This window comes from Meriones unguiculatus, chromosome X (assembly GCF_030254825.1).
Source record: "Meriones unguiculatus strain TT.TT164.6M chromosome X, Bangor_MerUng_6.1, whole genome shotgun sequence".
Taxonomy (NCBI): Eukaryota; Metazoa; Chordata; class Mammalia; order Rodentia; family Muridae; genus Meriones; species Meriones unguiculatus.
In genome coordinates this window covers 135,431,623-135,458,299 of record NC_083369.1, presented here as the reverse complement: position 1 = coordinate 135,458,299, position 26,677 = coordinate 135,431,623, and the positions used below count along the sequence as shown (strand labels likewise).

Below are 26,677 nucleotides of genomic sequence, written 5' to 3'. Positions count from 1 at the left end.
ATATACTGTATGAGAGAATAAACAAAAATTTAAAAAAATGCCCTTTTCCTTTTGAGTAGATAGTATAGAATGTTATTATTCAGTGTTATTTCATAACAAATTTCAGGACTGTACTTACTGTCCCACCCATGTGGGGAGGCAGGTATTCCACACTGACATACTCCTGGATTTCATTCTTACTTGTAAACTTCAACAAACTTACTGCTTCTGGACCAAGCCAGCTTTTCACAATTTTGAAAGCAGCTGAAGAAAAACAATCAAGTCAGTGCACTTTCACTTGCTCTGTCAAGCACTTTACTGTATATGCTAACCTGCATCTTCTGAAATCAGTTTGAACTCTGAGCTCTTATGCTTCTCTTCTAAGGCAGGACACTTACCATTCATTAATTCTGGGAGGTCTGACGGTATGCATGACCGTCATGTGTTTCAAATGTTCCATGGAGATTCAGGAAGACTAATTTACCCTCACTGAGAAGCTTTTTAGGTTTTGACCTCTGAGCATACCTATCAGTGGCCTCAATAATTGTGACTTTTAGACAATGAGGCAAACTGCTCTGCAGACAATGAGGCAAACTGCTCTGCGACTCAGGAAGGAATTTCATGATGTGAAGAATCTTTTACTTTGTGGTTCTTCTGATAAACTTTCAGTCTCAAAAATGCTTCTCAAAGGAAAAGGCAGAAACAGGAGGAAGGGATCCTGCTCGTTATGGGTGTGAGACAGAACCAGCTTCCTTCCTGACTCAAAACTACTTTTTTCCCAGGCCGCATGGTTTATATAACCATGAGGAAGCCTCTACAAGAATAAAGTACTACCAGACATAGCTTTTTCACTGTAACAATTTTGTCCTGTGTCATTTTGCTTGTTTTATGCTTAATTAAAAAAAATATTTCTAATAGGACATTTTAAATCCATTTTGGAAAAAAAAAAAAAAAACAAACCTAAAAGCAGAATGCTGCAGTAAATTTGCAAAAGTGTTAGTAGGGAAATAAGGGGAAATCAGAACAATAAAAACATTAAAGTGTGATTTAGAAAGTCATGGTTTTTATTCTGACTCACTATGATTTAAGCTTTTGTTCAAACACTATTTAAACTTTCCTTTTCGATTTAAAACAGCCTGTGACTTGACAGGAATGAAGTCATGCTATTGGAATTAAATGAAGTGTTAAGTCTGATTTTGTTCATGCCAGCTTTATTAAAATAATTCACAAATATTTCTAGCTGTGGGTTATCATAAATGCCCTTTGTCAGTTCAAAAAAGCTCTGCTGTGTGCAGTTAAAAATTACCCTTACCAAAAGGGAGGTCTGGCCTTTGGCCCCAGCTTCTGAGAGGTAGTCTTGGTGTTTGGTAAGATTGTCTTTTTTAGCCTGGGAGCCTTAGATTAGTGGGAGCAACATGACCTCAGATTTGGGATGGGACTTGGCTATGAAAGAAAAACCAACATGTGATTTAAGGTAGGGGCAGTAGGCTGTGAAGTATCATTATGGACTAACCACAGGTAAAACTCATCATACCTATATAATGGAGCCCCAAGCCAATTTCTGATCACCCAAGGGATGAAGGTTTTAGTGAATTTCCTTGGTTGTCAATGCTCCCTATGTGCTACTGACATCAACGCTGACCAATCAATCTGTTTCACATTTGGAACTTGTCTGTGAATGTTTTCCTTGCAATAAATTACAATGGTGAACATCAGTTGCTGTCAATTAGTTCTAGCAGTTCTACTGAGTGATCAAATTTTGAAAGGTATTTGGGGGAACTCCTTGAATTTACTGAAGGTAGTCTTGTATGGACTGCTAGGATCCCTTTACAATCTGCTTGTTTCAACAGCATTTTCTGTTCCTACTTTGTAAAAAAATTTATCATTTTTGTCACTTTAAAAATACTTACATTTTTGTTTTGTGTGTTTTTCTTTTCTGTCAACTCAGATGATTCTGTAGTTTGATTTCCTCCTTTTATTAATATACTATATATCACACTCATTTTCTTACTTTGAACCAAGTTTGCATCATTACGACAAATCCTACTTTGTCATGGTTTACAATGCTTTGTATGTGTGTGTGTGTGTGTGTGTGTATACCTGTGTATGCATATATGTGGAAGCCAGAATACAACCTTAGGTGTCACAATCCAAGAGGTATCCACCTTGTCTTTTTGAGGCAGGGTCTCACAGGCCTGAGCTCATTGATTAGATTAGAATGGCAGGCCAGAGAATTCCAAAGTTCTGCCTAATCCTAGCCTCATCCCTTACCTCTCAGTGCTGAGGTTATAAACTCATGCTACTAACATGACTGATTTCTTTATACAGATTCTTGGGGATTAAACTCAGTTCTCAATTACTTTGTCAAGTGAGGCATCTCTGCCACCCGCAATGCTTTTTATATTTCTTTAGCTACAGTTTGTGAGTTTTTTTCCTTCTGTAGTGACAGATGTAGATGTAGATAGATGTAGAACTCAGGGTTCCACACAGGCTAGGCAAATGTTCTATCACTGAGCCGTAGGCCCAGCTGCACTATGTTCCGATCACTGATGCATCTGCAGTTAGAAGAGGTTGCCATCTGTAGTTTTCTTTTTATCTGATGTTTCGTAGCAGGCCTGTATTTACTCCTAAATGAGTTACAAGCACTCCTTTATGGCCTATTGTTCGAACTGTTTACAAAGGATCAGGGTAAATTCTTCTTTAGCTATTTCATAGAATTTTACAGAAAAGTTACGAGGCCTTAACTTTTATTTATGGATTTTGTTTTGTTTTGTTGAGTCAGATTCAGTAGTCTAGGTCTTTCTAATAAGTTACCAATTTCATCTAGTTTTCTAATTTCGTTGCTATAACTTTTTTATTTCCATAAAGTCAGTAGTGACCTCTGTTTTTTGACCTGTTTTAATAATGTAAGCATTTATCTTGTTTCTTCTTCCCCAGTATTAAAAGGCTTGTCAGCCAAGAACTTTTCAAAGAACCAAATTTCAGTTTATAGAGTTTCCCTATTGTTTGCTGTGTATGCATAAACACCAATGAAAACAGAATGTGAAAAACAGCATTGCTTTTAAAATCACTAGGTAAATTTTCAACAACCATTTCAAAAGACTCTTAGCAAAATTATGACTGTCAAAAGGGCTATGTGACTTCAGTGATTTGGAGTTACTTTCAGATTTCTCCCACTTTGTTCCACAACACATGAACTAAGAGAAAACTTAGCCAATGAATGTTTTATAATTCACTGTTTGTGAGAAAGAGAATAAGGCTTCTTGTAATTGTTTTACCCAAATGGCAGAATATTTTTAGAATATTTTAGAAAAGAGTAGTGGAAAAACTTCCAGTTTCTGAGGACGGAATGTCAGTCCTATTTGTTTAAAAAACAATCTAAGTATTCTGGCTCCAGCCTTTTAACAGTACAGAAGTATAATACAAACATTTTTCTAAACAGCTGTAGAAACATGACTGAACTGGCCAAGTAAGACAAATGAAAGTAATAAAACTTTAGAAAAACACAAATAATATACTCACCATTCATTATCCAGGGCATATCAAAGATCACTATTTTTGCTGGAAGATGAAAAAAAAAATGACTTAATGTGACTTAGTACCTCTATAATACTTTATTGGTTTTACCTGACCTGGAAAAAAACTACCTTGTGTGAAAAAATTGAGCTGGTTGGTTAGGATTTAATTCAGGGAAGTATGCAGTGCTGGAACGAAACCATCATCTCACACAATGGGGAGGAGCCCAATAATACACTGTCATTGTCCTTTGGCAAACAACTCATCCCTATGTTCATTCACTAATTTAACAAAGGTACACAAGAAAATAGTTACAGGAACATGGGTATAATATGCTGGATCAGTGCTGAAAGCAACTGAATTTTAAAAACAATATTTACATGCTTAATTTATGTCTTCACTTACATATTTTTTGAGATTACACTGTTAAATTAGTCACACAGCTGTCCTTCCCACTGACTCTAAGAAAGAGAAACTGTACCTTTCCTCAAATGTTATGAAGTCAAAAATTCCAAAGTACACTGAACTGTTATTTACACACAAGTAGCCCTATCAACAACTGTGAGAAGAAAAAAAAAAATCAGAAACCACAAAGGGGTTTTGGGATCCCCGATTCTTTCTTTTATTCCTGATGAATCAATATGTAATGCCATTCTTCTCTGAAAAGAGAATTCCCTAGAATGTTACACTAAGTAAGTGTAAAACCAATACTAAGTAAGTGCACGAAAAAGACATGGTATCAGCAGGAGGCAGCCTGGCGCTTAGTAGTCCTCTTTTTCAGCAGGGATATAATTAAGGTATAACAGTTGTAGTTCATGACAGGTTTTGAAGAACAATTAGTTTAAGATCCCATAAAATCCAGCTAGGTGTGGTGGTGCACACCTGTAATCCCAGAACTCAGGGAAGCAGAGGCAGGCAAATTCTCTTGTGAGTTCCAGGCCAGCCTTGTCTACAAAGTCCAGACAGCCAAGCCTACACAGAGAAACCCTGTCACAAAACAAAAACAAACAAACAAACAAACAAACAAACAAAAAACAAACAACAAAAAAAAGAAGAACCCATAAAATCCAATGTCTGCAAAACCAAATTATTTTGGTAGAACACAGACATCTGTAGTTAACTGAAATGAACAATATTACAATTCATTATTATATAAATCCTTGAATTCATGAATAGTCCTTTCAAAATGATTCTGGACATATTTGATAAATAACTGTAGTGATATCTGTTTTCTCATTTGCTCACCACAAGCTTAAGTAGTTCAGTCAACAGGTATTTTAGAAAGTTGAATGTATTTTATAAAGTAATAGTTATATTAGTACTATTTCTACATGGATAATCCTTTAGATCATTTAATAAATATTTCAGTTTGTTTTGTCCATAAAAGAAGCAAGTTTATATAAAATAGTAATCTGTAGGGACTACTGATGGGCACTGTTCAGGAAGACTTAATGAATCAGGGTATATGCCAGGTACATAAGGATCAGCGGAACATTCAAGTTTCCCTACCTGGACACTGCCATTTTCTGTCTCTAAAAACATTCACAAATGGTCTCGGAAGGGATTGTAGTCTAGAGCTACCTGTGGTGCTGCTTCTAAACATCCATTATGCTTTTTGTTGCCCAAGAGACCCTGAATGTGCTATCTGCCAGAAATGCATGCAGGCAGCTCTGTGAATTTCCATTTTTGATATCCTTTTGCCTCTCCTGACTTTTCAATTTTTACCAAACTGGAGTTAAATACATTTGACTGTTTATGTCGGTTGGGCACTTATTTTCCCCATGGGGAATCTATTATATAAACAAAACAAAACTGAGCATATAAGGCTTAGAAAGAGTCCATTATTTTAATCCTCCCATCAGTAATGGGAGAGTTAAAATTAAACACAAAACAGGGCTGAGGATGAAAGCTCAATTTTCAGCACCATAAGGAAGCAGAACAATATGAAATCCTCTGAATACTAGAGTTAAAAATGGTATGTTCTGGTTCAGAATTTTCTCATTCTCAGTTTTAAAACAGCAATTAGGAACATAGCGTAATTTATTTGCCACACAATGTACTTTTCAGGACTGTTTATCTGTTCTTGCATGCAGCAAGTTCCATATAAAACATTATTATAAAATATATTATGTATAATATATTGTATCATATTATATTACATACAATATGCACTATATTATAATTATATATAATATAATTATATAATGAATATAATTTTAGACAAAAATCATTACAAATGGGCTCATGTTGCAAATAAATATATAATTGCACACAGCTGTGTGCTAAGTGTTACAGGCTGCTTGGATATCTAGAACTTCGCTTGAAACTTCACTTGTAAAGGAAAACTATTTCAGGAAAGTGTCTATGTGTCTACCAAGATAAGGATTTACATGTCAGGAATACATTTAAAGTGCTATATCAGAAAACAATGTTTCTGGTATGAGAGTCTACAATATGAAACTACCATTTTTAGACACCATCTACAATTTCAATATGTTGTATTTTTTTACAAAGGAGTAAGTTACTTACAGAGGTATTTTGGGTAATACACCTTAAAGCAGTTGATAATAAATCGTACAAAATCCATGTCCTATAAAATAAAGATTAAATCTTTAAAACTTCCCATATCAAACAACTTTAAATTATACACTTCTAATGGTAATAAATTATTAAATACAAGTGACACGACTATTTTTCCTAAAATATAAGCTAATATAAGCATCTATAGCCCTAAGGATTAAGGTCTTAGGTCATTAAGCTAAGAATTGGCCCTTAAATTGAGTTGAAGAAGTCATATACTTATTGGTATTTTAAAACTGATTTGTATTACTTCAAACTAGTTATATACTTCAGGCTATAAAAGCCATGGGGCATGCAATGAATATAAAAGTAATCCCACAGAGAGACTCTAAAATTCTATTGAACAACTAAGTAATTATTAAAAAGGGTATGCAGTTTATAACATGACCAACTTAAACAATATATATGAAAACATATGTGGTTATATATATATATATATAAAATCGTACAGTATTTACTTTTTAAATCTAATTTTTACCTTATAAGAACTTCAATACAATATGCTATATTAAGCTTTTACATAATTATTTCACTTATCTGACCTGCCAGTTTACTTTCTTTTTAAAGAGGCTTCATATTAGGTTGTTTTAATTTTTTTTTTTTTTTAATTTTACAATCAAGAGCTCTTCATTCATTCCAATTTTTAGGAGACTGTATTAAGCAGCTGTCTGGTTAGGTCTCTTGCTTCATACACAACAAGAGAAAATTAGGTCATTAGGGATATTATTCATGTTTCATTCCCCATATTATTCCAAGCTAGCAGGCTGTATCATTAATCCTGCTCAGCCATCTCATAAACACCACTGGTTTAAAGAGCTAAGCAGACAAGCTGAAATCCAGCACAGCTACTGAAAGGCTGGTAATTCCAGGCAGGAGAGGCTATGAAGTCCTTCCTAGCGGTGAGTTGCAGTGCCTTTAATTGTAGTAAACCGAAAGTAAGCATTCCCAACTGTAACTATTTATTATGGGAAAAGTCCCAGTATATAATAATACCTTTACAAATAATTTTTATATGCACTGGGCATAATTTCAAAACTCTATAGTTAACTAAGAGCCAGAGAAAAAGACTTCAAAAACCTAGCTGTATAAAACTTTGGTTACCTAATTTATTCTGTGACCACTATCAGATATCACTATTCCTTATCTAGTAGTCAGTACTATAATTTATTCAATTGGGTTCCCTTGTTCATAAAAGCTCGAGTTATTGCTAAAAATTTCAGGAAATTTGATGTCAGTGGTGTGTATATACATTGGGTACTATATAACATACCTCCATTAAACAGAACTGTTGATTAATCTCTAAGGGTGCTTTTCAAAATGGTATCCATATCATGTAGTGTCCACCCTCTAATGACACACACACAAGATTTTTCTTTCTAGTTCAACTGCTGAGAATGTATACACGTTCCCTAAAATGTTAATTACTTAAAGTCTAGCTATTTGTATAATATTAAACGATTCCAATTTTTTTTTTAGCTAAGAAGTTAAAAGGTTACAGTCAACATGGCAGTCCAACTCTTACTAAAGCACTTATCTTTTCCCTTATATGCATTTTTATAAACTAACTTTGTGAATCATAAGAATATTTTCTCATATTCTGCCATCTCCCTCTCCTAAAGCTCTCTTAAATTATTATTTTAACTTGTCTTTGTTATTTATATCTAAGATATCATTATTTGGGGCTACACAAGAACATACTATAGTAAAACAGTTCTTTTCAACTTAAAAAGGATTTCTCCAATATTATTACAAGTTCTTCATAAATACCAACAAATATAGTTATCAGTTAGGTAAAACATAATTTATCATTTTGCCATGTTGGACATTTAGATTTTTTTTTTAATCTTCCACTATTTTTTGAGACAGTCTTACTATGCTGTCCAGGCTATAATTAAAATCCAGGTTCAAATGATCTTTATACATCAGCTTCCTGAGGAGCTGTGCTACTGGTTCATATATATTAATGGACTACTATTGCAACTAGTAAGTTAACTATGTTTTCAGACTGGTAAAATCACCTGAGGAAAACTGGTTTCCCAACCTTATTGCATTTATCAAGTAAAAAGTAAAAAAATCCAAGAAGTATATACAACTGTCAAAGAAAAGCACAGAGAGTGGCAAGGGAGTAACTCACATGAACATCTCACACCCTCAAAACAAGGCAGAAATATAAGGCCACAGAGATCATGCATGTGCTTATTCACATATTTACTCTGTGCCAGGCATGGGGTTGGTGCTGGGGGATATTAGCATGCTAAAGAAAGGTCAGCGTTCACCACAATGACTCATACCCTGCCATCCTTCACATCTTACGTCTCCATTTTAAACACCAGACAGGGAACATTGCCAAATATTGAAGCAAATTTAATTCTCTGCAAACCCTATTCCATGTTTGACTTAACACACAATGCAAGGGGAAAATTAATCCTTTTGGATTCTGCTAGCTTCATTTTACAACAATATTTGGTTGGCAAGAAGACAGGAAAGATGGAAGGAACCAGGACAAACCATGATTTCAGATTAATGCAGAATGCTTACTATGCTATTGAGTCCAGTTTCTGACATGTCAAACATCACTGTGATAGGCTTCCCATTTTCTCGCCTGGAATATCGTTCCAACCAGAATGCTATCAACTTCTTTTTGTCCATTATGGTTTTCTGGTCTTTTATATGATACTTCACTCTGATCCAGACTTTAAGCAAAACGACAGATTAAAAATAAGCATATGATTTATGGTAGTTTCATACACACACACATACACATACACTTATACTTTCCCTTGACATGTTCCTTCATTTATAATTCATCTTGTTTTAAATAAAAACGGCTCTCCCTTCTTTAAAATGAGAAAAAGTTGTACTTGGGACATTTAAATTAAAGAGTAGAAGAAAGGCAAACTATTTTTCACTCCTTTAGGAAATGAACAGATGTCATTTTTAAGTGAGGTGAAAAGAGAATGCAGGTGAACAAACACTATTTTGTAATAACCGAGAAGTGTTCTTTACTATACTCAAGAGGAAAGCCAATTTTGACAGACAGCTAGAAAACATGTTCCACTCTGAAGAGACATACAAACAGGCAGGCAGGAGGCTGTGAGAGGCTGTACAGGGGCCTGGGAAACGCAAATGCCTCTGGTGGTGGCAGCTAGGACTAAAATGGGATGGGTGGCAAGAAGAGAAACAGAAAAGAAACTGGGGATAGCTAAATGACTCCCTTCCTTTCAAAACCTAGCTTCTGCAGTGTGCCTTAGAGGTTAGACTGGAAGTGGTCAGGGAAGAAGCCTATGTGGTCAAAACCAGGGAAGCAGCTAACAATCGGAGAACAGGGTAGGAAGGAATGAACCGAGGAAGTGGCTGGTGAAGATGAAAAGGGAACCAAAATGAAGTTAAATCACAGGGCAAGCCAACAGATAGGCCAGAGCTGAGCAATACAGAAGGAGCACACATAGCAATACACCAATGGAGCTATAGATCATGTTGAAGACAGCTCCCAGCCAAGAGACACCAGCTGCTGGGCAGCTGGGTATGTGCAAGTAGGTTGAGAATTGCATAGGATCTACACTGGGAATTGTGAAGTTGCCAAAGCTGATGTGTTTGAGATGATCCCATGAGACAGTATCAGCTGAAAAATACAAGAAACCAAGAAAAGAACAGACTTTGGGAAACATGTTTCAGGAGCAAATCACAAAAGAAGTTATGAGAAAAGGAAACTGAAAAAGAAGAAACAGAGAGAAGAAGAAAATGCTGAGTTCTGTCAAAATGCAAAGCAACTCACAAGCTAAAGGTAAGGCAAGCAAGATGCACACAGGCTCTCCTACAGTCATACAAACCCAGGTTAGATGTGATCGAGTACAAAGGAGGATAAGAAAGTCATCTGATCTTTTCTAGTTCTCACCATTTGCTTGCATATTTCATGATTTCCTTGTTTTTAATTGCTGAGTAGTATTCCATTGTGTAAATGTACCACAATTTCTGTATCCATTACTCAGTTGAGGGACATCTGGGTTGTTTCCAGATTCTGGCAATTATGAATAGAGCTGCTACGAACATGGTTGAGCAAATGCCCTTATTGTATACTTGAGCATATTTTAGATATATGACTAGGAGTGGTATAGCTGGATCTTGAGGAAGCACTATTCCTAATTGTCTAAGACAGCTCCAGATTGATTTCTAAAGTGGTTGTACAAGTTTACATTCCCACCAGCAATGGAGGAAAGTTCCCCATTCTCCATATCCTTTCCAGCATGAGTTGTCATTTGAGTTTTTGATCTTAGCCATTCTGATGGGTGTAAGGTGAAATCTCAGGGTCGTTTTGGTTTGCATTTCCCTGATGACTAAGGATGTTGAGCATTTCTTTAAGTGTTTTTCAGCCATTCAATATTCCTTTATTGAAAATTCTCTGTTTAGCTATGTACCCCATTTTTTTAATTGGATTACTTGATTTGTTGCTGTTTAACTTCTTGAGTTCTTTATATATTCTGGATATTAGAACTCTGTCAGATATAAGGTTGGTAAAGATCCTTTCTCAATCTGTAGACTGTTGTTTTATTCTGAGTAAGGTATACCAGAAGCAGAAAGACACACATGGTACATACTAACTTATAAGTGGATATTAGACATATAATATAGGATAAACATACTAAAATCTGTATAACTAAAGAAGCTAAGCAAGAAGGAGGACCCTGGGTAAGACAATCAATCCTCATTCAGAAAGGCAAATGGGACAGACATCGGAAGAGGGAGAAAGCAGGGAACAAGACAGGAGCCTATCACAGAGATGCTGAGTCTCATAGCCAAACTTTGGGCAGAGTACAGGGAATCTTATGAAAGAAGGGGGAGATAGAAAGACCTGAAGGGGACTGGAGCTCCACAAGGAGAGCAACAGAAACAAAAATTATGGGCCCAGGGTTCTTTTCTGAGACTAATACTCTGACCAAGGACCATAGATAACCTAGAACCCCTGCACAGATGTAGCCCATGGCAGCTCATTATACAAGTGGGTTCCTTAGTAATGGGAATGAGAACTGTCTCTAACATGAAATCAGTGGCTAGCTCTTTGATCTCCTCCCCCTGATGACAGAGCAGCCTTCCCAGGCCATAGCAGCCAGTCTTGATGAGACCTGCTAGGCTAGGGTCAGAGGGAAGGGGATGAGGAAGACCTCCCCTACCAGTGGACTCAGAGAGGGGCATGGGAGGAGATGAGGGAGGGAGGGTGTGATTGAGAGGAGATGAGGGAGGGGGCTACAGTTCAGATACAAAGTGAAAAAACTGTAGTTTATAAAAAGTAAATTAATTAATAAAAAGAAAGATCCGAACAATAGAAAACTATTCTTTCTCCCATAACTACACATATTTTAGAAAAAGCTAAAAGGATATCAGTAAAGACTTAAAGTGTGTTTTGCATATTTTGCAACTGTCAAAAGAGTCTTCATAAAAAAAAAAAAAACTAGATGAAGTGCCAGCAACAAGTGAGAAAGAAGACAATGACTAACTAAAATGACTTTGGGTATGTTACTACTGTTCCAGTGCCATGCCTTCCTGCCTGTTGCCATTCTTTTGGCCACTATGGTTGTGGACTCAACGCTCTTAAACCATAAGCCCCAAATACACTCTTCTATAAATTTCCTAGGTCATGGTGCCTTATCACAGAAATAGAGAAAAAATAAGATACAACATTTTTCTTTTTTTTTTTCTTTTTTTTTTACTGCTTAGTTTACAATAACGCAAACTATGCCTTGCTAGTATTTGACAAGGGAAAAGATGACCACATACTGTTAGTTGCAGGAAATTTGCTGTACGTACATATGGGAAAGTTCTGTGATTACTGAGACACAAATGTAAATTTCAAAGACTTGAAAAGCTAGGGTATAAATTAAATATACTTACATAATTTGTTACCTTCTTTGTCATAACCATGGAGATAAATACCACCGAGTTCTAATAACCATCTTGGAATAGAGGATTCACTAAGGTCTAGAAAGTGATAAACTTTAATCAGTAATAGTAATCTATGGATCTGAAAAAAAGAAAACCTCACACTCTAGAGGTAATGCTATATAGTAGTCCTACTATCACTCACTCAAACTTGAACAACATACAACTTACTTCAATCTTGAATGAAATGTAACTTATTAAAAAGCCTAGGAGTTGCTGGCACTACAAAAAGCTACTTCCTGCTGAGAAAACAACTGACAAGATTTACAGAGAAAACAACCAATGAAAGATTTACAGAGGATGGAAAGAACACTAAGAGACCATTCAATTTAATGCTGTGCAGGGTCTGGGTAGAGCCCAGTGGTAGGGAACAAGTTAAGGATACACAAGGTCCTGGATTCCATCCCTGGGTCCCTCTTAAAACAAACAAAAGCCACAGTAAGAAATATTCACATAGCTGGGAGGGCGGCACATGCCTATAATCCCAGCACTCTGGGAGGCAGAGGCAGGTGGATCTCTTTGAGTTTCAAGGTCAGCCTGGTCTACAAAGTAAGTCCAGGACAGCTAAGGCTCCACACACAGGGAAATTCTGTCTTGAAAGAAAATGAAGAAATATTCATATAATTTCAGAATTTGAGGGGAAAAAAATCCCTGTTTTGTCTAGCAAGATGCCATTTTTCTCCTTGTTTCCTCTCTTATTATCTAGGCACCCTCCCCTCTCTCCCTTTCTGTGTGTGTGTTTGTGTGTGACCAGGCATTGATTTAGTTATACTACTATACTAGATGGCCAACAAAGGCCCCTGGGATCCTCCTGATTCCACCTCTCCAGTTCCAGTACTCAGATTAAAAGTACCTAGTTTTTGAAGAGAGTGCTAAGGATCTAAACCTAGGTCATGATGCTTGTGCAGTAATCATTTTACCTACTGTGCTATCTTCCCTTCCCCAAGATGGTATTTTTCTACAAAGTTTTATATATGGTAAACTAATGTTTTAGAGCAGGTGGAAAATAATTCAAGAAAAATATAACATTCTGTAGCAGGAAAAACAAACAACAGACCTAACTGGTCTCTGAGGGAAGCTGAGGAACACTATGGCAAGGCAGCATGGGGGAGACTTCTGTTTAACTCTCCGGCAGTTCCCAGAGAACTCTCAAGGTTTTCCTCTAACCCCTTTTCCTATCTCATATCTTTGCTGTGTGTCACCAGAAACTAGCACCCTCTGCAATAATGCATGTATTGTTGAATTTAGTATGAGAGCTCAATGAGCTCAAAAAACAAAATAAAAAACCAAAAACCACATGCGACAGACTTTATTCTTAAGAGAAGATGTGTGTGTCTGTGTGTGTCTATGTGTTTCCTTGACTAACACATAGTTTTTTGTTTAAACTGCCTACAGGTTTTATATTTCCCATCATTTTTACTTCTTGGATTTTAGATATGCCCTTTCTTGTGGACTCTACCAGGAAAAATAAAGAGAAAATTAGTTCTAGACTTATTGACTATTTTGTATTTAAGTCTTTAGACACAGTCACCTGAGTTTATAATCTACTATGACAGGAAACACTTTATATATAGTTGAAATGGATGATGTTATCTACTTATTTGTGTTAACTTTTTAGAGGGAGACAACAGGTAACCTTCCCTGCAGAGCTCTTAACATATCTGAAAACTACATAAAATTCCCTCGAAGATTGCAGAAACCCATTCTGATGACAAATCTATGAATGGTTTTAAAATGTTTAGAGAAGGCTACCACAGGTGTCTTTAGGGTATAAACTTGCTTTTCTGGATTCTCATTCAGTTTTGGAACACTCAGAAGCAGGAGGCACTCTTGGAATACGGAAAGGCATAGGAAACAAATGAAAAAAATATGAATAGCAACATCTTCTTTTTGGGTCTAATATGGAAGACTACCTTGCTATTGTTTAATGGAATTTAACCAAACACAGAATGAGCAACCATGCTTTTAGTGACAATGTTGTAGTTGGTTCCCTATGATCTGATTACTTTATGAGGGATTCTCCTTCTAAGATTTTTGTCATAAACTATTCCTTTGAAAGTATGATTAGGCCACTAAAGCTAATATTCTAGTGTTTATGATGAATGCCAAGAATGGATCCAAATACAAACATCTAAGAGTAGCATTTATACAGATGTTATTATCCTGTCAAGGTTAAGTTGAACAGCTTACCATTGACAGAAAATTCTTTCCTCCACTGAAAACTCTCATCAAGCATCTTCAGTGTATCATCCACAACATTATGTCTCCAATGTAAGTAACTTTCAACCCAATTATCATCTTGCTGAAGCCTTTCAACATCACGTGGATCGTATTTTTCTGACTTTTCTAGGGGAAAACAGTAATGGACATCTAAGTCAGGATAATTCTGCTGTGAAAACAAACAAACAAACAAACAAACAAACAACTAACTTAATGGCAAAGAGAAGAAAGATTTGGAAGACAAAGCCAAACTTCTCCAAGACACACATAGGGATGTTTTTCAAGTGAAAATGCAATCTAAAGAATTGACTGGATTTCTAAGTGAGAGTAGAATAAAGCTACCCAAAGACTGTAGATTGGAGATGTCTAACTATGCTATCTAGGGTGTCTTTGAATTCTTAGGGCTCAACTGATCCTGCCTCAGTCTAAGTAGCTGGAACTGTAGGCATGTACTTCTGTACCTGATATAGAACATCATTTTTATTTTTATTTTTTTTAGTCACGTGGAACACTCTCCATATCTAGAGTGTATTAGTTAATACTTTGTTCCAGTGACAAAAGCAACCAAGGAAGGAAAGATTTTTTATGTGTAGATTATGGGGGTGGGGGTCTCTAACTTGTAGTCCTTCTTCCTCAGACTCCCAATCCCTGGAGGATTACAGACATGCACCAACAAGACCAGCCGAGGAAAAACTGATTTTGGCTCATAGTTTCAGAGTCATTAGTCTATGCCAACAATATTTATTATTCCTCAGCCTGTGGTGAGGTTGTATGCCATGGCAGAATTGTACTAGGGAATAAAATTGCTCCTGGCAGAGAGACAGCCAGCAAGGGGCCAGAGAATGGGCATACTACTCAAATGCATGTACCCCAGTGACCAATTTCTTTCAGCAAGTCCCTATTGCCTTAGCTATGAACTTATCAATGGATTTGTCCACTGATGAAGTCAGTAACCTCATGATCCATTCACTTTTCAACTGTTATCAGCTGGAGACCAAGGCTTCAACACACAAGCTTTTTCAGGAAATATTTCACATCTAAACCACAGCATGTAACATCACCATATTTTCAGACTCTGGATCCAACATTCCAATAATTTAGTAGAATAATTATATTCAATTATAATTGTGTGTCATTTTCATACACATATCATATTCCCCTTTTAACTTCTTTACTAATTACTTCTCCTTGCATACTGTTCTCACTAGTTTATTATTAGTGAATTCTTCTTGTTTTCATGGAATCACCACTACACATCCAAATTCTACCATTTGGCAAGATTCTTCAGATATTTTTCTTTCCACAATTATTTACTGTGAACAAAAGTAATTCTTCAGTGAGCAGCAAGAGAACTTCATTTAAGTTTCCACAAGGCACACCACAATTTTTTTTCTTGACTTAGTGTTACTGGTATGCATGCCATCTTTCCCAAATAAACAGTAACGGTCCAGAGCTTGTACATCTTAAGAATTATCTAAAGCACATGACACAACATTTATTGAATGTTGTGTCTTTATTTTTAGTTTCTCAACTATTTATTCCCTATTTATTCTATTTTTTCTTTATTTTTAGTTTCTCAACTATTTATTCCCTCCTAATTGTGAAAGCAGTTTTGATAATTTCCCTGGCCTCTCATTTTCTTTTCTTTCATAGGTATTTATTCACTAAATTGTACAGTGTCTAACTCCTCTCCATTTGTACTGCCTTTAATTCAGGGCCTTGAGAAAATAGATGAAAGGGCAGGAAAGTATAAAGTGCATTTAAACAATTAACCTCTTTGAGTCTTCATTTTTTAATCTTTAACCTGTGTGGTATACTAAGAGGCCTGTGTGAGGGTCAGTTGAAAAATAATATATGAAAATGCTTGAAAATTAAAACACTACAAAATATGAGTCCATAAATCATATATTTTTGGAATGTCACCTGAGGTATAGTTTTCAATATATGGGCTCTATTTTTTTAATCTATAAAATGAGTGGTTCCATAGTACATAAACCTTGGAAAGTAGTTTTAGCTCTGTAATTTGAAAATTCATTAGCATTCTAAGTACATTTCCCCTTTAATTATAAATGACATTTGAGAGCATAAGATGGCTTTAAAAGAGTTAACATAGCCTCCTGTCTCATTAAGAAGGGATCATTTAGTTTGTCCATTCTACCAGTACGATATTTTCCTTGAAATTATAGCTGCCTTCACCTGCTTGCAGGAAAATGTGTGCCATATATCCAAGTTTGTGTAAGCACAGTTTCTCAGTTCTTCTTCCCATTGAAAATGGTGGTTAGTGAAAAAGGGGACTAAGTGAGCTCCCCAGTCAAACACACTTACACATAGAAATGTTCTATAGGTATACTCCATTTTCTCACAGACAGCATTGAAAGGACATGTCTTCAAAGGTCAAAGTTTAATAAAAGTTCTTGTATCATTAGAGACTTTCTAAAATAAATATGGCTTCTCTGTTTCCTTTTTTTTTTTCATGAATACAATAAGCAATGCAATGACTACTTGCCTTGGCTTGGGTTAGCAATTTTACTTACCATTGCTTTTGTATAGTCAGTACAAATGTCAGCACAATAGAAGAAGCAAGTGATAATTTAGGATTATGATGAAAATTGTTTTGACTTCAGAGGCTTCTGGAAGAGTCTTGGACATCAGGTACAGTTCCAGAGTACAATGAAAAGTACTTTCTTAGAATAATATTTGGCAAATGATACACAATCGGTAAAAATTAACCACAACAAAAAAGTGAAATATTGCTGTTAACATTACTACTGCTGGTTTCTATCTACTACTACTATCATTAATGAGACACAGACTAGTACTACAAAGGTAAAGCCTGCTTCCTTTGGTAGTTTTTATGAATACCAGTCTCTGAAATCAGATATTTCCATTTTACTATTAGTTATTATTAGGCATTTATTTACATAGAAAATACGGTGGTTGCTGTTTTAACCATTTAACCCCGAAATGAAATCAGAGAAGGGGAAAAACAAGAATGAGAGAGCTGGAGAGGAGAAGAGGTGGAATTTGGCAAAGAGAGGGGGAAAAAGTAGAATCAAAGGGATAAAGAGCAAGAGGAAAGAGGGAAAAGGCCAAGGGAGGCAGGTGGGAGAGAACACAGCCAGCAAGAGAGAAAAGATATAGCTGTGAGGCATAAAGGCATACAGGAGAATGAAGTCAACAGTCAGCTTTCTATGGCTTAGGATCGTATAGTTAAGGAACATTATTAACTATAATTAGTAGAGCAATATCCAGTTTTCTTTTACACTTCATTACAAGTTATTCATTCTTTCATTTGGATTATTCGTAGTGTTCATGTATGGTGGTCAAAAGACAACTTTCTGAAGTCAATTCTCTCTCTATTCTGTGAATTCCTGGAATTTAACTCCATTTGTCAGACTTGATGGTAGGTACCCTTATCCATAGAGCCATCCCACTGGCCCCAATGCCTTTGTTTTCAAACACAGGCCTTAGATTCCTCCACGGATCTTTAGTACAGATCAGATAAAAGTCCTGACAAGGGTTTGGGAGAGAAGTACAGATTATGGACATGTTAAGAATGGAAATCTTTGAGCAAAAAGAAAAACAAAATCTGCTTTCTTAGCAGTTGGCCTCAATCTCCTCTGAATCTCTTTGTATCTGTCAGGCTATCTGAAAGACTGAGTGAAAGGTGATCTTCTGTGAGAGAAATAACCTCAAGTTTCAGCATGTACCAAAATCACACAGGGAAGTCAACAAGGCATTCTTGGGTTCCCTGCCTTGATTGTGAATTCTGAGGGCTATCAAAGAATCAGCAGGCTGGCATAAGAATCGTATGTAGTGGGCCTCTGGTCTACTGCAGGATTTGACAATACCCACCACCCTACCCTGTGCACGATTAGATTAAAAATACCTTAAACCATGAGGGACACAGATATCCTCTGTTGCTGATACATAGCATGTGTATTTAAAAACCTTTTACAATACAAACTGAACAACAACAAAACTCCCATGTCAGGGCTGTATAGAAACAGGCCTTGGATGATCTCTAGTCAGTCGCATGAAAGGTGGAACTTTCTATCTCAGTTGCTTTCCTTTAAGAGCACAAAATCGACATTTTTACCAGCTAATTACTCAGTTTCAACAGACTTCGTGAATTCTGGCTATTCCTACATATTATGTACTGTTGTAAGACTTCAGTGTGAGCTCATTGTGTATAATCTTGTGTTTGCTCTTCTTAGTCCAAGTCAAATGGGAGAATGTGAGGCCCATTTCATTAAAAATCCAGGCCTGGTGACCCAAGCCTATAATACCAGTTACTCAGGAAGCCAAGGGAGGAAGAACACAAGCCAGCTACACAGTGAATTCCAGGCAAGCCGGGAGACTTAAGATACTATTTCAAACTAAAAACTGAGAAAATGGTAGTGTGGTAGGCCAGCATGTATGATGCTCTGGGTTCAATCTCCAACACGCACACAAACACACACACACACACACCATATGGAAATACTGTTCATGAAAAATAAGCAATAAGCATTCATTTGTAAGGAGAGCGCACAAGGGGAAAAGGGCTAATGCTGATCTACTCTGATTAGCTCTAAGAGGTCAAGAACTTTGGAAAGCCACTGCCTTGTCCTCCTAATCCGTATCAACAATAGAGGCACATTAAATTTTTGATATAGAATGCTTATATCCATGAAAGTCTGGCCCCCACCAACCCTGACATTCCTCAGGGCCCAGATCTTCAACAATAGATTGCATTGTTCTTGCCCTTTTGAAAAATTAAAAATTTACAGAGCAGAAAATAAAGTTATCAGATACCTAGGCAACAAAGACCCTGAATTAAAAAAAAAAAAAAAGCTTAATGACTTCAGGTAAAATTATATTGATCTTTCCATATAAGCTTTCTATTAGTTTTAACATATTTTTTGGGTAATTTCCATTGTGATAGCCTCATTAAAACCATGGGTTATTTAGCAGCAGTAAGAATTACACACATTGCTGGGAAGTTATTAATCCATAGAAGTATGTTGTTTTGGCTTTCTAAAATTTAATTTGTTTTTATGTACCTGTTTATTATGATTCCAAATATTGTTGCCTAATGGTGTGAGAACTGGCCCTTATGATCTAGCTGCTTTAGAATTTTCTGCAACTTCTTTTATTAATAACCACATGATAAATATATAAATTTAGAAATACATATTTAATACATATTCAAATTTAGAAATACATATTTTAAAGTATCTATTTTCTATTTGTTGAGTTAAAAAAACTATACTCTCAAACACACACATACACACAAATACACACTAAACATACATGTATACACCAAACACACACACATACTTATACATCTGTTTGTCTATGATCAAGTTTGTTCACTGTGCTGTTAAAATCTAAACTCTTAAGTGTGTGTTTTTACCTTCTTTGCTCTAGTTGTGAAAGAAATCTGCTGGAATTGATTCCTTCACATGTGTACAGATTTCTTAAGTTTCTTTTAACTTATATTTTTAAGGCTACATACATCATTAAGCAGAGTTTTCAGTTGTTGAATGTCTTGTACACAGAGAATATACAGCAGTATTATGAAAAAAGAATCATGGCCAATTAGGAAAAGTAAGTAATATAAATAAGTTCTACAATGAACATAAATCTTGTAACAGTGTTTAGTGAAATGTGAAAGTTATATTCTCTCATTCTTTATAAAATGGTGACTGAAGGGGGAAAAGTCCTTCAGGGATTGTTATGATTCTATTCAATCTTCTAGAGATCTTTTGTTGTTGTAGTTTCTTTCTTTCTCTCTCTCTCTTTCTTTCTTTTTCTTTTTCTTTTTTTTTTTTTTTTTTGAAACAAGGATCCATGTATCCCAATATGGCCTCAGACACAATATAGAGCTGAGTCTGGCCTTCAACTTAGACCTGAGTTATTGCACTCAATTATTCTTATATATTTCATTATGATAGTTAGCTTTAATTGTCATTGTAACATAAACTAGAACCATCTAGGAAGAGTACATTCTAAATTAGATAAACAGACTTTACTCTTCCTGTCCAAGTTTTTAAAATAATTATGACTAAAATACAATCACCATTCTAGAACTGGCAGTTTTTCATTAGCAGGTGGTTTAAAACTGAAAACCTCACTAAACATTAAAAATGAGGATATATGTTGAAAAGGAATAAATGAGATAAAGATATGAATTTTAAAAAGCCAAGAGAAAGACATAAAAATATTTGCTAGCCAAGGTAAAGTGTCATTAGTGAGGCTAAAGATTAAAATGTAAGCAGGTCTACCAATTCTTTATTCTTATCTAAGTTTATGACTCAAGCTTTTGTAGGCAGCCACAATTTCAAGTCCTTTAAACCAGTGGCATGGTAATTTTAAATCTACCATAAGGACTAAAATTGATTATTTTTTAAAAAAACTGACAAATAATTATATATTTATGATATATGTAATATTCTTATACATATGTAGTAGAACATATAAATCAAGCGAATGAAAATATATTTCCCACATATTTCATTTTGGCTGTAAGTGTACTTAAAATCTGTCTTAGTAAGTTACAAGTATACAATATTGTTATCAACTATCTTTACAGTGTTGTACAAAGTTCTCTTGAACTTATTCCCCATGTCTGCTATTTTTTATCCTCTGACCACTGTCTCTTTATGCGTGCACCAGAAATGTATAGGCAATGTTCACAGCAGCACTGTAAAAGATACCAAGCCTAGCAACAAATGAAATTCATCAACTGGTTTATGCATCCTAAAAATTTATTATACAGTCCAAAAAGAAATGAGCTAGTATATTATACTATATGCAGGAATCCTAAACTGAGTCAAATCACTGGAAATTCTGTTCAGCCTTTATATAAAGGTTAAAAAAAAGAGAAAGAGACAAAAATCTAATAACGTGGAGGAAACTTCATAGGTGATAAATCTAATGAAAAGCAAGAGAATGAGTAAGACCAAAATGCAGGAAATGTGTCTCCCAAATGTCACAGTACATGGAAAGCATCTAAGGTCAAAGATCTACAGGTTTGACTGAACAGAAGTACATGATTGCTTACTCTTTCATGCTTTAGACATGATGTCCACTAAAAACATCAACATTCAACTGAAACAAAATAAAAATTAAAAGAGAAAAATCATCACTAGGTGAGAAAAATCCACTTACATAGTAATACAGAAACCATAAAACAATAGGTAATTATGAATATATTAAAGATTTGCCAAAATCAGTAATAATGGCATAAACCAAAAAAGAATATAAATGAGTATAATCATATGAAAAGAGGTTTAGGAAAATAAACAATCAAATGCAAACTAGAAAAACTATCAGCTATAGTTGAATTTAGTTGCAATTATGACACTAAACATGGAGAAGGTGTGGTAAGACAAACACTATCCTATAGGGCCAGTAAGAATGAAATTATGTAGTTTATAAGACCTATATGATAGAAGTTTGATATGGGTTATGAAATGAGTCCCAAGTATTTATTTATAAACATAATAATTTGATTTCAAGACATGAATATAAAGGAAGTAATCTGAACTTCATAAAGTTGTAATAACAAAAAAATAAAAGCAATCAAAATGTCCAAAAATTACATAAATTAAATGGCAATTTGCTTTTTAACTAATAGAACCAAATATTAAGAAATAAAACAATGTTGCCTACTTTACAAAAATGGGTAAGATTACATCAATAAAAATATAACATACAAGTCATAATTAGGATGCTCTTTTAACTTTGTTTTCATAAGCATACATACGCAAAGATTAGGAACAAATTTATCCCTTGTCAGTAAGACTATTTCTAGACAGTACGGAGGCTTTGATTTTTCTATCAACTAAATTCATTTAAATAAGTTCATATACCTGTAAAATGAGAAAAACCTCTCGAGCTCAGCTGCTTCTCCACATCTACTAAAGTACAAACCCGTCACCTGGACATCTGAGCTTCTCTACACTGTAGTTGTACTGTTGCATCCAGGTGCACACCTCTCTTCAAGGCTAACCATAGCAAGTGGTATACTTTTCCATCTCAGCACCATTACTCAGACTGTCTGAGCCACCTAGATCACCTTCTCTACCTGGCCATGTGTCACCTGTTTGTAAGAAATACCACCTGTGTTAGTCAGCTTTCTGTCACTGCACCAAATATCTGAGAGATCAAGAGAGTAAAAGTGTTTATTTTATTTTATTTTTTTTTAATTTTACTTCAGAGTGGTAGAGGTTCAGTCTGTGATCAGTTGGCCTAGATGCTTTTGGACCTGTAATGAGGAGGGAGGTCAGGCAGCTAGTGTGTAACAGGCCCAAACTTCTAATAACATAGCCAAGATTCCATAATCTCCCTTAAAGGTACCATTCCCAAGAATTAAGACTCCATTACTAAGCCAACTGCTCTTATAGATTCTGCCATTTCCCAATAGCACCATGTTTCAGAGCAAGATTTTCTACAGTATGGGAGCTGCCAAGCTTTTCCAGGAAGTTGCTTCTACCTCACTACTAACCGGATCACCAAGAGATATCTCTCCTTGTCTTAGCACTCTCCTTTGATAAAGGGTTTCATGGACCTTAGGCTGGATTGCATATCACTAGGTAGTCAAAGATATCATTTTTGAACTCGAAATCCTGCTTTCACCTCCCACTTTCTAGGATTTCAGGTGTATATCACCATGCCAAGGGACTCCTATTGTTCTTATTACTTGTAATTCAGTTCACCTTATTTAGTGGATTATCTTTGTTCTAATAATTTCACTAGATTGCACAAGTTAGAAAAATGACTATCATTCACCTTTCTCTAATACTGACAAACTGCTTTACAGAATTAAGCAGATAATGAGTACTTTCAGAACTGAATAAATTATTGTCACAAAGAGAAAGAAGAAAGAACAGAAAATGTTTCTCATTTGAGATTCACAGAATTTCTCACAGTAATAATGAGGGAGAAAAGTAATTATGGACCCATATTTTCTGAATTAGGTTTGCCCAAAAATCAATCCATATTTGGTAACATTTTCTGCAGGCATGAAAAAGTGAGCTTGGGATTCCCAAGAACTTGTTTTCAAATGAATATCTGAAGAGATATCCTTGTGGATAACAAATGCTTTTAATTTTTTTAATAAATGCTTTTATCTTGCAAAAATATCATTATGGTTTTTCTGCCTTAAACCTTTTATGAAACAAAATATTGTCAATCAAAATATAGACTCTGAAATACAAAAGTGGATATTCTAAACAGTTAATTTTGTTCTTATTTTATCTATCTACATATATATTATGGAGATTGCAATATATATATATATATATATATATATTAAAGACAGATGTCGTGTTTTGTTCATGCTTACCTGGAAATCACTATAATAGACCATGCCACCTTAGAACTTGAATGCCCTCCTGCCTCCACATCTTAAGTTCTAGGATTACTTGCACAAATGAACCACATCAGTGTTATCAAAGCTAATTTCTATAAAGCAACTTACAGGGGAGAATATATATAACTAAAAAGCCTTATCACATTTCAGGGTACAGTACAACTACCAGGTGAGAAAGCCTTTCACGGCTTCTACTTTCTTTGTTAATAGAAGCCTTTAATATTTACAACTGCTATGTAGATAAGACACACCAGTTCACCTATACTTAAATGTGTGTGTTTGTGTGTATATTTGTGTATGGGTTAAAAAATCTGAATACTTAATGCTGTAAATAGTGACTGTCTCTGAAAAAATTATACTTGTCTTCATGATATACATTGTGAAGGTATTTTTTCCCCCAAATATTTGGTAGGTAAGGGTTGCTGGTTAGGGCAGTTTTAATTTGGAATGTCAATTCTTCCTATGATCTTCTAATATATACCTTTAAGTAGTGCTATATTCATTCAACGAATATGTACTGAACACTGTACAAGGTATTGAGGAGTGAGAAAAACACACAAAGCTTCTGCTTTCAACTTCTATAGGCTGCTACTAACTAAAACCATCTATTATCTACTGCAGGAAATAAACAATAAACAAAGGACAATTACAGGCTAGGAGGGAAAGTAAGCAGGGCAGGAAGCTACTTAATAAGCAGTGAAGCCTCTCAATACATTTATCCCTGAAAAGACAAAAAAAAAAAAAAAAAAAAAAAAAAGCTTTACATTTTAATTGGGAAAAACATCCCAGGCAGACAGAAATGGAAATGTCCCAAGATGCAAACAGACTCATTCTGTTTGAAGAACACAAATGAGGCAGTGTAGTTATATTTTTCAAACTGTGGGTCATGTTTTGGATTAGGATATCAACTTTGTGGGTCACTGCATTTTAAAAAAGGAAGTCAAATAGAAACTACACCAGTCACATGTTTTTAGATTAAATATTCGTTAATGAACTTGTGTGTGTATGTGTATGTGTGTTGCATGTACTGGTTGCTATTTGTAGCAACTGGGTTGCTATTTGTAGGTTCTTTAATGCAGGGAGTGGTCAAATCTTCACTAAGCAAGAAGAGAAATAACAGGTGGCTAAGAGCTATAAGACATATGGCCTCAAATTTGTAGATCACTGAGAAGAATTGGGACTTTATTCTAAATACATACAGTGGAAAGACACTGAAGGGTTTCAAGCTGGGGAGTGACAAGATCTAATTAGACATCACAGTCTTGCTGAAAGATTACTAAAGTGAAATCCAAAAGGCCTGAGGAGCAAGCCAAGCCAAGACGCTTAACAACAGGGATTCTGAGTAAATTGCTAAATCTTACTACACATCACTTCCCTCATTCCTTCAAGACCTTGCAGATTGTGTAATTTATCTATGTTCTGCTTGCTCCCTTGAACATAAGCAAATATCAGGTATGGAATCACCAATTCAAGTTATATCTCTGTACTATAAACCACACAGCTGTGAATTATATTTCCATAGAAAGCTTTTTTAGAATTATCACTTTACTGTAACCAGCTATGTTAATAGACATGAATGAGATCTCTGGGCTAAAAGTGAATGGAGTGCTTTTGCAACTCTCTGGTACAAAGTTTGGTGCATTAAGAAAATTGGCAAGGAGGCACTAAAAGATTTACTGACCAGGCTTTTGGAACTTATTTGTTCTAGGTCATGAAGTGATGTACAATACAGAACAGTATAAAAATGTAGGGATTTTCTGCTAAACACTACCATCAAAATACAAGAGTTTCATTCTTTCCACAGTAACCAAATGACAGAGGCAAAATGTAACTAAAATGACAACCTACTAGCCTTTAGTTCCACACTTGACAATCTGATATATGTCTCTTCACTTAATTCTCTAACCTTGAATGCATTTCACAGATATGGGAAGAGGAACTCAGAACATGTAAGTAAGCTATTTATTGGAAGGGTCTACATTAGTATCAATCAAGGCAAACAGCAATCTGAGCCTTCAAACTCTGTACTTATAACTTATTCTAAAAGTTTAAAAATACTGTACAAGCACTAAATCATCAGATAAGTACTTGACAACTCAAATATCCATGACATTGAGACACAGAATGTTCAACCAGTAAATCCATTCTGCACTTACAGAAACTTTCAAGTAGAGAGTGTGATGAGATAAGAACTTAATGAGTAGAACTTTTGGTTTTAAGAAACAGAATTAAGCAAAATAAAAGGAACTGGATTACCAAATTACATCAAAGTATATGGCAACAACAAAATGCCTATTGGTTCGCTTTCTGGTGCAAGGCCAGCACGGGAACCATGAACTGTACAGTGTCACCTATGTCATTGACTAAATAGCCTGCCAGGCCCAGGAAAACTAGGAGATTCTAGACATTCTGATTTCCAACGTACATTATCTATTTACATGAAGAAGCGAGCACACCATCTACCCAAGTGAAGCGGCGCACACAGCATGGCAAAACTCTTGAAATATGTACAGCATCTTTCCAGCGAGGGTTAAAAAGGTCTTTTAACATCTCCAGGCAAAAACACCCACAGACGCCCCAGCAAAAGTTGGATCTGCTCACTGCACACCCCACTTTAACCCACAGAACGCATGCTCACCTGTCACATACTCAGTTTCGAATCTCCGCCGGGTCTCAGAGATTAGCTTGGCTTTATTCTGAGCGTTATTCTGGATGGGAGACACAACAAAACCTTAGAAGCTTATGGTCTTTACCCAGACCACTCTCAGCACAGGACACCTGCACAGGAGTGCATGGGCCCTGGGCCTGGAAGACAGCTTCCGGGTCCAGTGACCCAGCAGCAATGCGGTGCTGCTCACCTCGGCCATGGTCACAGTCGCGGAACTGATTGTGCTTGTAGCCTTCGCCCTTTCCACAGCCGGCAGCCAAGTATCTCATCACCAGCCAGCCCAGCCCAAAGGTAGCTCAAGAAGAGAGGGAGGGGTAGACGGTCGCGTGACACTAGAACGTAGAAGGAAGTGCCTCCATGCTGTCCAATCCCATAGTCTTGTCCGGGGAAAGAGGCGGGAATAAATTCTCTGCTCCGTT

The 26,677-nt window shown here is 35.8% G+C and overlaps 1 protein-coding gene across 3 annotated transcripts in view; it reads right to left on the bottom strand.

Moving 5' to 3' along the window:
* Nucleotides 1–26,607, bottom strand: part of Mospd2 (motile sperm domain containing 2) — a 41,502-nt gene extending 14,895 nt beyond the window's left edge. For 2 of the 3 annotated variants that reach the window (XM_060375574.1, XM_060375571.1), the window contains exons 1-8: nt 26,449–26,607; nt 26,229–26,298; nt 14,200–14,355; nt 11,962–12,048; nt 8,614–8,768; nt 6,025–6,085; nt 3,502–3,540; nt 119–243 (exon numbers count right to left, since the gene is read on the bottom strand). In XM_060375574.1, coding sequence (XP_060231557.1) covers nt 119–243; nt 3,502–3,540; nt 6,025–6,085; nt 8,614–8,768; nt 11,962–12,048; nt 14,200–14,355; nt 26,229–26,298; nt 26,449–26,457 — 702 coding nt within the window. In that variant the 5' untranslated portion in view covers nt 26,458–26,607. The remainder of the gene's footprint in view (nt 1–118; nt 244–3,501; nt 3,541–6,024; nt 6,086–8,613; nt 8,769–11,961; nt 12,049–14,199; nt 14,356–26,228; nt 26,299–26,448) is intronic. The other variant, XM_060375573.1, reaches the window with a different exon arrangement.
* Between the last annotated feature and the right edge of the window lie 70 nt (nt 26,608–26,677).